The sequence below is a fragment of the Daktulosphaira vitifoliae genome, unplaced genomic scaffold (genome assembly GCF_025091365.1).
Source record: "Daktulosphaira vitifoliae isolate Bord-2020 unplaced genomic scaffold, ASM2509136v1 Scaffold_3, whole genome shotgun sequence".
NCBI lineage: Eukaryota > Metazoa > Arthropoda > Insecta > Hemiptera > Phylloxeridae > Daktulosphaira > Daktulosphaira vitifoliae.
In genome coordinates this window covers 38,644,519-38,658,327 of record NW_026099574.1, presented here as the reverse complement: position 1 = coordinate 38,658,327, position 13,809 = coordinate 38,644,519, and the positions used below count along the sequence as shown (strand labels likewise).

The following is a 13,809-nucleotide window of genomic DNA, read 5'->3' as shown; positions in this document are numbered from 1 at the left end:
ATTTAACTTTATAATGCTATAACTTATTGAAAAGTTTATGGATCCACACAATTTTTTTATGAGAAATAATATTTTTTAATAAACCCTTTTTCATTCGACATACTTTATCTTAATCGAGATATTAATAAGGAACCAGCAGATCAAGTAGCTTTTGGAATAAAACACCAATTTTTTTAAAATTAAACACTATCTAAAGATTTGCATCGAAGCGTTTATTTTTGATAGTGATTTTAATCACTGTCAGATATCATTATACTTGATCCAACTATGCCACGTCACCACTGTGCCGCGACCCCCCTGTGCTGAGTTTTTTTATATTAAAAGCAATATTACTGACACTTTTAAGATTTTTTTTGTTTAAATAAAATTTTAACTTTAGTGATTGATTAACAAGTATTTCAATAAATTAAATTGACAATGACGCGGTTAAAAGGTGATCATAAAGTGAGATGCATCAAAGAAAACTCCAAAACTAACCGTTCTGTGTGGGATTTATTACTTTTTATATGGCATAGTGTATTCCTCCCAATAGTGTAATTATTAGCACTAACTCATTAGTTTACTCCTCCTTTCTTTTCAATGAAATAGAAAAAGGTGGTTAAATAAACGCTATTTATACTAACCTAAAAAAATATAGTTTAAAAAAACACGATTTTAAAGCACATTGAACTAAAAAGTTAAAAATAATTTTTTAAATTAACTTAAAACAATAATGAACGAAAAATACTAGTATTATTGTGATATAAGCGTGGGTGCTTTGTACCATATTTTTCGTATATTGAGCGCACGACTCTTTTTTTCACAATAATACTAGTATTTTTCATTCATTATTATTTTAAACTTATTTTAAAAATTATTTTTAACTTTTTAGTTCGATGTGCCTTAAAAGCGTGTTTTTTTTAGTTTTTTTAAACTATATTTATTAACACGCTTATATTAGTTTCACATATATGTTGTTTGTAACTTTCCACGGGTCATGTGTTATTATCTCGCGTATCCCGACGTTTCATAATATCGATGGCAGTGCAACCGGCATTTTTGTTAGATCCTTTAGTCTTACAAAACCATAGACTTAGCTATTAATAATATACCGAATACCCGGTTTGAATCTATTATTGTTATCACTCATTTAGTGCGTAGTAAATTTTTATAGCTAATTTACCTATCATAACTTGATCAATAAAATTTGTTTTATGCAACAGTAAATAAAAAAAAAAAAGAATTATATTGATCCATACATCTTTCAAAAAGTTATAACATTATAAAGTTAAAAAAAAACCAGCACAGGCAGTCGCGGCACAGTGGTGACGTGGCATAGATGGATCAAGTATAATGATATCTGACAGTGATTAAAATCACTATAAAAAAAAAAACGCTTCGATGCAAATCTTTAGATAGTGTTAAATTTTAAAAAATTGGTGGATTATTCCAAAAGCTACAGGATCTGCTAGTTCATTATTAATATCCTAATTAAGATAAAGTATGTAGAATGAAAAAGGGATTATTAAAAAATATTATTTCTCATAAAAAAATAATGTTGATCCATACACTTTTCAATATGTCATAGCATTATAAAGTTAAAAATGTAGAAAATAAAATCGAGAATTTTCACACTATAATAGCATTCGGTAGCCATTTTCACCGTGAAGATAAAATAAAGTCCGAAATTTATTTTTCCATAATAAAGTAAATTACATTAGCTTTAATTTAAGATATATATAAAAGTGTCAGACCTTCCGGAACACTTTTAAAAGTTAAGTTGAAAAAATTAATTTTTTGTGAAAAAGTTGTCATTTTAAATTCTCCCTTGTGGGCAGGTTAAGGGTTAAATTTATGAAAAAAATATACCAAATAAAAGGTAATGATATTATGCATCTATATAAAAAAGAATTATATTGATATGTTCATTTTTGAAAAAATTATGGCACTTTTATGAAAAATAAATATAGTTTAAAAAAACTAAAAAACACGCTTTTAAAGCACATCGAACTAAAAAGTTAAAAATAATTTTTAAAATTAACTTAAAACGTGGGTGCTTTATGCCATATTTTTTGTATATTGAGCGCCTGACGCTTTTTTCCACAATAATACTAGTATTTTTCGTTCATTATTGTTTTAAGTTAATTTTAAAAATTATTTTTAACTTTTTAGTTTCATGTTATGATAGTAGTTAATATCAATATCATGATTGTAACGGGTAACGGGAAATAAGGGTTCGATTCCGGAGAGGGAGTCTAAGAAACGGCTACCACATCCAAGGAAAGCAGCAGGCGCGTAACGTGGAGGTAGTGACGAAAAATAACGATACGAGAATCATCCTCCATAATCGGAATGAATACACTACATATCTCTTAATGAGAATAAAGTGTATTAATATATAAGTTTTAATAGTAATTAGAATATATACATATTTAAAGGGACTTAAGTACGTAAACATATCATGCATGAGGTATAGCCGTATAACTTTTTAGTTCGATGTGCTTTAAAAGCGTGTTTTTTAGTTTTTTTTAACTATATTTATTGTGTCTGTTACCACTTTTTCTCAGCTCTCACCGAACGGATTTCTTTCAACGATAAGTCAAAAGATCATAAATCGTATCTAGTTGAAGACATTACCATCAAAAAAATGGGGGAAACTTCCAAAAAAATTACAATTTTAAAAATCGCTAATTTTCGAAATTTTTTTACTAAAAACTGCCATAACTTTTTCAAAAATTAACATATCAATATAATTATTTTTTTTGTAGATGCTTGATGTCTTTACCTATTATTTGGTATATTTTTTTCATAAATTTAACCCTTTCCCTCCCACAGGAGGAGATTTAAAATGACAACTTTTTCACAAAAAATTAATATTTTCAACTTGACTTTTGAAAGTGTTCCGGAAAGTCTGACACTTTTATACATATCTTAAATTAAAGTTAATGTAATATACTTTATAATGGTAAAAAAAAATTTCCGACTTTATTTTATCTTCACGGTAAAAATGGCTACCGAATGCTATTTTTGTGTGAAAATTTTCGATTTTGTATTTTACATTTTTAACTTTATTATGCTATAACTTTTTGAAAAATGTATGGATCAACACAATTTTTTTATGAGAAATAATATTTTTTAATAATCACTTTTTCATTCAGGATATAAATAAGGAAATAACAGATCATGTAGCTTTTGGAATAATCCACCAATTTTTAAAATTAAACACTATCTAAAGATTTCTTATCGAAGCGTTTTTTATGATAGTGATTTTAATAACTGTCAGATATCATTATACTTGATCCAACTATACCACGTCACCACTGTGCCGCGACCCCACTATGCTGGGTTTTTTTATATATATTTATTATTATTTGTTAATAATGTATGTCGAATTTTTTGGATTTTAGTTTGTTATCAATTAGGCGACTTTTGTATGACGTAACGTTTTTATTTCAAACTGATTGGTGGTGAAGTATATTGTCCTGAATTGTTAAAGAGTAAATTTTAAAGATACATTTTTTTACTTTCGAAACAATTTGATTTTCTGTATTCTATTCCACCGTCAAAATTATTTCTGTAATAATCCTATTGTTTATATGTTAAATATGTCTATTAAATTTCCCACTATCAATTTTTTTAATGATTAAATTTATTAAGTATTACTAAATCTAATTTTTATTGAATCTTGTATTTTAATTGTGATATTTAAAATACTTTTGCCTTGGAGGGATGTTATAATACAAGGTGGAACAGTTCTAATCGACAACTCATATAACTTATGATCTACATAAAACTTTATACTTTTATTTTTTTATCAATTTTTACAATATAGGACTACATTTAAAAATGTTTTATGTTATTTTTCGTAATTACAAAAAATATTTTAAAAATTAATTTTTTTTAGATTTTAAGATAGAATTTTATAAATAAGTTTTAAAGATAAATTTTGATACCAAAAATTCTTATTTTAATTCAGTAGTTACGTTTATACAGCATTTTGAAATTTGTTAAATTTTTATTTTTTTTTTGAAGATTAGAGATAATCATTTCTGTAAAAAAGCGCGTTTAAACGTTATTATTATCTATGGAAAATAAATTCTGTACATATTAAATAAATTATTGTGAAATATGATTTATTTATTGGTTTGTATACAAGTATGAGTTATAAAGTTTTTAGTAATTATAAAATGTTCATTTATTAATATAAAATGTCTAAAATTTTTCATAAGTACACTAAATTTATATAAGTAACACAATGTATTTTTTATAAAGTTAAAATAAAAATAAATCAATATAGTAACTAAAAAATGAAGTGTATTTATAAAAATGGTAGTTTTCTATATAATTACTATAATTAACATGATGTATAAAATTAGTTATTGGTTGGTCTTGTATTATCATGAGAATAATTGAGTTATGTATTTATTGAATAAAATAATATAATATAATTTTCTCTTGTGATATGAGTACGAGGGTTTTATGAAGAGATGTAAAATATAGAAAAACAAAGTGATGTTTGAAAATGTATTAATGCAATAATAATTTGAAATAGAAATGATTGTAATTAATTATCACACATATATTATTAATAACGCCACTCGTACCAGTAGTTATCTAAGCTTGTGCTGACTGGGAGTCGTGTCATTAAATACCTCGAGTAGTATAGGAATCATAAGTGGGTTCTTCATCTTTGCAAGAGTGTTTATTTGTATTGACTACACAGATAACACACTCAAGTATTAGACTAGGCTGGCTAACTTCGTACAAACGTTATTGATTTTTGTATTTATTTAAACAATATTTTATTCTAAAGATCACTTAATTTTTCTGGTTTCCTACTTAATTTATGTACTCATTATACTTAACTTAATACTAGGTAATTACTAGGTTAATTTCTGTGAAATGTGAATTTACCTTAGTGATGTTGGAGGTAAGGTTGAAAATAAATATGTTTCGATTTTTTGTGAAATTATAAATTTGCCGAGCCATTTCTTGCACTTGTTAAAACTTCATAAAGTGAAGGAGTATTGATGCCTCATATGAATAGACCGTTTTTATGCCATTTTATATTAAATTTAATTCATCTTTATGTGCAAGAAATGTCACAACCTTTTTTATTATCTGTTTATTACTTAATTGTGTTAGTTATTACATATTATTTTACTTAAAATAGATGATTTGTCACAACTAAAGAATTTCTTATAGTTATTTTATTAGACTTGTATAAATGCAGTTTTATACATATTTCTAGGAATAGTTTAAAAGATTGGCATGAATAATATATATTTAATTGGATGACTAATAGACAATAATTTATAGACTACTGAATGATGAGTGGTGTATGTATTATAACATTAACAAAAAAAATTTTTTTGTTTATAGCTTTGTATAATGATACCTCTTTGAAATATCCAGAGTTTAATAAAAACTTCAACAGATTATTGCCGTTAGTTCTTGGCTATGATGGTTTGGTGACACAAGATAATATTGAAGATATTGGAAAACGTGTTATGAAACATTACTTTCCATCTAATAATGTTAACGATGGCAGTCATTTTAATGCTATCAAAGTAATTTACATTATTTGATTTTTTTAAATAAAACGATCAAAGAGGGGTGGTTTAAAACGAGCTTTTGATATATAATCATCAAATTTGATTAATATGCAGTTCCGTATTTACAGGTTGGGTTACTGAATAATTACTTTGGGCGGCAGTTTTTTAAACGGTATACTAAAATATGAAGTAATATAAATTATAGATTTAAAGAACTTTTTTATTATTTATATAAATAAAAAAATGAAGAAAAATTTTAATGAGCAAAATAAAAATGTCAAAAATGAGTACCTTGGGTGACACAATTTCTAAATTTTTTATGTATGTATAGTGTTGAATTCAAACATTTCTATAGTGAAACTCGTTGATCATTAGCAAAACGAACATATTTTTTGTTCATAATTTTGGTATGCTTAGCTTAGTTTTGCCTTAGTTCATAGATTAGATTCCGTTGCGCTGAGCTAATTAGTTGTTCTCTAACATCACAATAGCTATTCAGAGAGATCGTTAAAGATAAATAGAGTAATAATCTTAAAATTAAAATTTCAACCGTTTTACGACTTAAGTTAGATATTTTCACCAGTTTTGTCCAAAAACATTTCTTAGATATAAACAAATCAATTCAATTCGTTCTTTTTTACAGTTCTATGAGCTTTTTTTTTATACGCTCGAGATCTCGGGGCGCATCGCCCAAAATTATTGCGACACTTAACGACAAGATAACGAAAATCTATTTACACGCGTCAAAAATCCAAAATCCGACCAAAATTCTAGCCGCTATAAACGTTTGGAATTCATCAAATTTTAACGAAAAATAACAATTTTTCTGTTTGACAATAATAGATAAACACATCTTATATTATATCTTATTCTAATAGAACAAGGAAAAACGCTTTTCTGGAAAAATTACTTAACGTGATACGATATTAAAATTTTTTTTCAACGATTGTACTCGGTATGAGACTCCGGGGAACTTATTGGCAAAGGTCGGAATAATGTTGACGCTCGCACGCGAATGTTTTAAAATTTCGACCGTTTTCAAAAAAAACGCTTGTTGTACAACTCATGTCTACGCGCATTTTTCGAATAAAATTTTTTTTGTGCATTTTATTTAGGTTCATAAGCCTACTTATAAGAACGGCTCAATAAGGCTATGCACATGAGACTTGTAGAGACTCAGGTCTGTGGCGGAGTTCCAGCTAGGCAAAGCCCCTAGTGACATAAAAATGCTACAAATAAAAGTTTATGAGTAACATTCAATTCATTTAAATTTAACATTATGTACATGTTATTTCTCACTGTAAAAATTGATTTGTAAAGTGATAGCTAATTTAGTTTACATTGTACGTATAATATAATTTCTTAACACTTTATTTTTTAATTGCTCTTCCCAAAAAATTAAAAATTGTAAAAATTTTATAACCACTCTCAATTATAATTAATTTTTATTAAAATAAAAATTGTATTAATATTAATGTAAAAATTAATCAGATGTTTGGAGATGGAGGATTTGTATATGGTGTCATGGCTATGGCTTACAGATGGACAGCTCCGTTGTATGTTCTTGAATATGCCTACCAGAATCAATATTCATTCAATGAACTATGGGGATCTATAGAAAAACCTTTAGGAATAACTCATAACGACGAAACAACTAGTTTGTTTAGAGCATATGTGTTAAATGAAAAAGAGCTTAATGAACAAGATACTAAAGTGTCAAAGTTAATGATAAATATATGGAGCCATTTTGCAACTACTGGGTAAAAATTTAATTAAAATATAGATTTAAATATTTTCAAAATACGAGTAAATCCATTAACAAAAAAATATAAAAGTTCAAATAGAGTAAAAGAATAATGTATTCAATATTAGTGTATATTATACAGGTGTTCAGTAAGTAAGGAAACTGGTAAATTGTTACAAACAATGAAAACAATAGAAACCCGTTTCCTTACTTACTGAACATTCTATATATTATTCAATAATTATAATAGTGTATTTAATTAATAAAAATAAAATACGTTCAAAATAACAGTCTAAATAAAAGGATTCTGTATTAATTATGTATAAAACGTTTTTTCATAAACTTCTTTTTCTTCTTCCTCGCCTTAATCCCAACTACTTGGGGTCGGCCAATCTTTTCCTAAACTTCCACTTGACACGATCTCCCACATCATCTACACTCACATCAGCTGTCCTCATATCGCATTCAATAGCATCCCTCCATCTCTTTTTTGGTCTTCCTCATAAACTTCTCATATTTATATTTTTAATGGTATTATGTTGTTCATATAACTCCTAACATTTTGTACAACAGAGTGTTTCTAATTAATGAACAAAAATAAATAAAAGTCTTCTAATTACGTGTAAAAATCTAAATTAAATTTAGTTGTCTTTTAGCTCCGATGGGTGTCAATTCGTCCTATGTAACTACATTTTCATGTTCTCATCGCTCTCTTTGCGAAACTGTGTTTGATCTTAGACTAATATTTAATTACAGTCATAATATACTAAATGTTTATTATATTATTTTTAGAACACCAACTATAAATGGAACGCAAGAAGGAATTATTTGGCCTTCCTTTAATTTATTAAATACTAGTATGATACTTCGTATGGATTCGGACAAACCGAAAATTACAAATAATAAGTTCAAAGATGTTTATGATTTCTGGAATAATTTGCCAATTTTAAGTCGTTTACATAATGATTTGACAAAATAGTTAATGTTTTAATAACGTAATTAATCCGTTTATTTGTTTTTATGATTTTAAGTTTTCATTCTTTATTATAGTTACTCACCAAAATAATTCAAGTTGTTTTTATGAAAATTTCAATTAAAACTGATATTTATGATAAAATCAAATTTTGAAGAACATTTTTTTTAAAAGTCAAAATTTAATTTTGTATTAAAACTTATTTAATGTTTAGGATTTAAAAAAAAATTACGACAATAAAGATAATGAGTTAGAAAAAATGTGTTGTTTAATTAATATAAATATAAAAATATATTGTTTTTCATGACATAATTTCCACTTAAACGTTACGAATAAAAAGGTTCTAACGAAATTTTTTTCCGATAAAACATTCGAAAATTAAATGTTTAAATCGGTAATATTCGATATTTTTTCAAATTTTTTACTTCAAAATATCATAACTTATTGAAAAATGGTTGAATCAAAATATTAAAAGGTACCTTAAAAATATCTGGGGATTTATTTTTCAATCGTCCGTTCACGAACGTGAAAAGTGTATGGATCAACACAATTTTTTTATGAGAAATAATATTTTTTAATAATCCCTTTTTCGTTTAGGATATTAATAAGAAAATAGCAGATCATGTAGCTTTTGGAATAATCCACCAATTTTTTAAAATTAAACACTATCTAAAGATTTGCATCGAAGCGTTTTTTTTTATAGTGATTTTAATCACTGTCAGATATCATTGTACTTGATCCAACTATGCCACGTCACCACTGTGCCGCGACCCCCCTATGCTGGGTTTTNCTTACAGATGGACAGCTCCGTTGTATGTTCTTGAATATGCCTACCAGAATCAATATTCATTCAATGAACTATGGGGATCTATAGAAAAACCTTTAGGAATAACTCATAACGACGAAACAACTAGTTTGTTTAGAGCATATGTGTTAAATGAAAAAGAGCTTAATGAACAAGATACTAAAGTGTCAAAGTTAATGATAAATATATGGAGCCATTTTGCAACTACTGGGTAAAAATTTAATTAAAATATAGATTTAAATATTTTCAAAATACGAGTAAATCCATTAACAAAAAAATATAAAAGTTCAAATAGAGTAAAAGAATAATGTATTCAATATTAGTGTATATTATACAGGTGTTCAGTAAGTAAGGAAACTGGTAAATTGTTACAAACAATGAAAACAATAGAAACCCGTTTCCTTACTTACTGAACATTCTATATATTATTCAATAATTATAATAGTGTATTTAATTAATAAAAATAAAATACGTTCAAAATAACAGTCTAAATAAAAGGATTCTGTATTAATTATGTATAAAACGTTTTTTCATAAACTTCTTTTTCTTCTTCCTCGCCTTAATCCCAACTACTTGGGGTCGGCCAATCTTTTCCTAAACTTCCACTTGACACGATCTCCCACATCATCTACACTCACATCAGCTGTCCTCATATCGCATTCAATAGCATCCCTCCATCTCTTTTTTGGTCTTCCTCATAAACTTCTCATATTTATATTTTTAATGGTATTATGTTGTTCATATAACTCCTAACATTTTGTACAACACAGTGTTTCTAATTAATGAACAAAAATAAATAAAAGTCTTCTAATTACGTGTAAAAATCTAAATTAAATTTAGTTGTCTTTTAGCTCCGATGGGTGTCAATTCGTCCTATGTAACTACATTTTCATGTTCTCATCGCTCTCTTTGCGAAACTGTGTTTGATCTTAGACTAATATTTAATTACAGTCATAATATACTAAATGTTTATTATATTATTTTTAGAACACCAACTATAAATGGAACGCAAGAAGGAATTATTTGGCCTTCCTTTAATTTATTAAATACTAGTATGATACTTCGTATGGATTCGGACAAACCGAAAATTACAAATAATAAGTTCAAAGATGTTTATGATTTCTGGAATAATTTGCCAATTTTAAGTCGTTTACATAATGATTTGACAAAATAGTTAATGTTTTAATAACGTAATTAATCCGTTTATTTGTTTTTATGATTTTAAGTTTTCATTCTTTATTATAGTTACTCACCAAAATAATTCAAGTTGTTTTTATGAAAATTTCAATTAAAACTGATATTTATGATAAAATCAAATTTTGAAGAACATTTTTTTTAAAAGTCAAAATTTAATTTTGTATTAAAACTTATTTAATGTTTAGGATTTAAAAAAAAATTACGACAATAAAGATAATGAGTTAGAAAAAATGTGTTGTTTAATTAATATAAATATAAAAATATATTGTTTTTCATGACATAATTTCCACTTAAACGTTACGAATAAAAAGGTTCTAACGAAATTTTTTTCCGATAAAACATTCGAAAATTAAATGTTTAAATCGGTAATATTCGATATTTTTTCAAATTTTTTACTTCAAAATATCATAACTTATTGAAAAATGGTTGAATCAAAATATTAAAAGGTACCTTAAAAATATCTGGGGATTTATTTTTCAATCGTCCGTTCACGAACGTGAAAAGTGTATGGATCAACACAATTTTTTTATGAGAAATAATATTTTTTAATAATCCCTTTTTCGTTTAGGATATTAATAAGAAAATAGCAGATCATGTAGCTTTTGGAATAATCCACCAATTTTTTAAAATTAAACACTATCTAAAGATTTGCATCGAAGCGTTTTTTTTTATAGTGATTTTAATCACTGTCAGATATCATTGTACTTGATCCAACTATGCCAGGTCACCACTGTGCCGCGACCCCCCTATGCTGGGTTTTCTTTAATAAAAATATTTTATTTAGAGTAAATATGTTTAATATTAAATAACTCCACAAATAATAGGAATGTAAAATTAGATTTTATGTCAATTATGCATTTTTATATGATAGATCAATATATACTTTGCTAATACACATTTTACCCTGATTTCAAATCTGCAGTTTGATTTTCTCCATCGCTTCTGTTTTTGAGATTATTTCTAATTTATATCTATTTACATTTAAAAATTGATTTTGAATATGTTAAAAATTTTTATTTAAAATGTAATGTTAAATCTATTTTTTTGGTCCTGTAAAGTTTATTTTTATGAAAGTTTATAATTTAAAAATGTTGAAGTTTTTTAACCTTTCGTTTAGTTCAAATTGAAAGTTTGAAATTGATAAGGATTTAATAATTGGTTTTTTTTAGATTGATATATGGTCCGGAACTTGTATAATTATTATTAACAGTAAATTTAAGAAAAAAGCCCGAAATTTCGTTAAAGTCACTTATTATATTTTTTGTATTTATAGTGTATTAAATAGTTTTAATAGAAATACTAGTCATTTCTATGTAACTCTTGGTGTTAAATAAATGATACAATTGAAATATTCATAGCTATATACTATAGTATTTTATAATATATTGATATTTAGAAATATTCCGTGTCTAGTTTCACCTATGTTTTGTCCGTTGTTGAATTTCATTTTCACCTATGTTTTTTTATATTTTCGCTTTTAACTAATTAGTAATATTATAAAAAATTAGAAGTGATGAAAAAGATCTAATTGAAAATTTGAAATCAGCGCGAAAAATTGATTAAAATAAGTATATTTTTGGCCGATGAAAATACTTTGTAGACCATTTATTCGTAATTAACAGAAAATTATTAATTATTAACAATCACAAATTGTTGAATATCAGTATTATACTAAATAATATTTATTATTTAGTATGAATATATAATTATAATTATATATTCATACATTTTACTTATAAATTTAAAAAAAACTACTAATCAGGATATAAATAAGAAAATATTGATTGTCGATAAAATATATGTTGCTTTTGGAATAATCCACCAATTTATTAAAGTAGATATACAAATAATAAAATCAGTACCTCTAATTGAGGTGTAACAAATTTTTGTCTGGTTAGTTTCTAATGTCTTAACTAATAAGTAACAAAATGGCGGAGCCAGTTCACGAATACCATATAAAATGATAATGTATACTATTTTAACCAGCCAGTCAAAATTAATACTTTAAGATATTGTTTTAATAAAGATCTATTGCTTTGTCATCCTTTACTCAAACTTATTATCTCTAAATAATTGGGATACCATAAATTTACTTACTTCTTTTTTCTTGAAAATTGCTGTGAGATGAATCGATAAATATTTCAATATGTATGTATATTTACTTAGAGGTATTGGATTCGTACTTTGTCACAAGTTAAAAAATTAAAACAAATTCTTTTCATATGTATGTAAGCAAGACGCATAAGAAGATAGCCGACAACAACACGGGGTTGTGGCTAACGATTGTTTTCTTATTTGAATTCGATGAAAGCGAACTGGTGTCTGAAAAGATTTCAGTGCTTTTTATAGTGTATTATAATACCGCCAATCAAGGGATATTGTTGTCAGCACTTTTAGTGTATTAAGTATTAATATTTTTAGTCTATTTTATCTAATTATACATTACATGATTATTATATTGAGATAGCATATTTATATGCAAAAATTGACATATATTTAAATAATAAGAAATTGTGTTGAACAGTGTACATGTTATGACAGATAAGTTATTTGTTTGTTTACAAGTAATATAAAATAAAGATTATAAATTTTTCATTGATAATTATCAATTAAATTATAATGCAATATACGTATATGCCAAGCAATTGGACATATACATCATTACTTATAATCATTTACAATCAATTAAATAATTTTGTATACAATTTTTTTACTAAACACTGTGCACTTGTATTAACGGTTTTAAAGTTAAGTTCAATTATATTTTATGTAGATAATTTAAACGATTATTAAAAATAAAATTTAATTTTAAAACAAATATTTTTATTTATTAAAACATTTAAGATCCATTCGAAATTATACGCCTTTAATATTTGTTATATAATATGAATAATAATAGTTCGAGATACTTAAAAAAGTGGGAGAAGTTTAAATATGTATTTTAAACAACCGGTTGCATTATTCAGTTACGATAACACTTTATATTAAAACTAAACTGTAGTCAGTCGCACTCATGGAAGTATCGTAAAAAAATTTAATCTTTACTATAAATATATTTGAAATAATTGATTGTCATTACAAATAAGTTTTTGTTTGTATTATTATAAAGACTAACATTACATTTAATAAAGGTGAGTAACAAATCTTTACAGGATATTTTTTTATCGTTTTAGATAATATTAAACTATTAATAATTACATTTTATATGAATTAATAGCCATCTTAAAATTTAATTATTTAAAATTAATTAAAAAAAACCCAGCACAGGGGGGTCGCGGCACAGTGGTGACGTGGCATAGTTGGATCAAGTATAATGATATCTGACAGTGATTAAAATCACTATCAAAAAAAAACGGCTTCGATGCAAATCTTTAGATAGTGTTTAATTTTAAAAAATTGGTGGATTATTCCAAAAGCTTCATAAACTGCTAGTTCCTTATTAATATCCTGATTAAGACAAAGTATGTCGAATAAAAAAGAGATTATTAGAAAATAGTATTTCCCATAAAAAAATTATATTGATCAATACACTTTTCAATAAGTTATAGCATTATAA

The 13,809-nt window shown here is 25.6% G+C and overlaps 2 protein-coding genes across 10 annotated transcripts in view; both read left to right on the top strand.

The window, feature by feature from the left end:
* LOC126900235 (esterase E4-like) overlaps positions 1–10,454 on the top strand; it is a 17,049-nt gene extending 6,595 nt beyond the window's left edge. For 3 of the 4 annotated variants that reach the window (XM_050675801.1, XM_050675802.1, XM_050675799.1), the window contains 3 exons: positions 5,362–5,549; positions 7,026–7,294; positions 8,071–8,257. In XM_050675801.1, the coding sequence (XP_050531758.1) occupies positions 5,362–5,549; positions 7,026–7,294; positions 8,071–8,257 (644 nt within the window). Of the gene's footprint in view, positions 1–5,361; positions 5,550–7,025; positions 7,295–8,070; positions 8,258–10,043 lie in introns of those variants that run through there. The other variant, XM_050675800.1, reaches the window with a different exon arrangement.
* LOC126900232 (juvenile hormone esterase-like) overlaps positions 8,174–13,809 on the top strand; it is a 33,575-nt gene continuing 27,939 nt past the window's right edge. For 3 of the 6 annotated variants that reach the window (XM_050675789.1, XM_050675784.1, XM_050675790.1), the window contains exon 1: positions 13,217–13,384. The gene's annotated coding sequence lies outside the window, so the exon portion shown is untranslated. Of the gene's footprint in view, positions 8,274–13,215; positions 13,385–13,809 lie in introns of those variants that run through there. The other 3 variants (XM_050675788.1, XM_050675786.1, XM_050675785.1) reach the window with 2 other exon arrangements.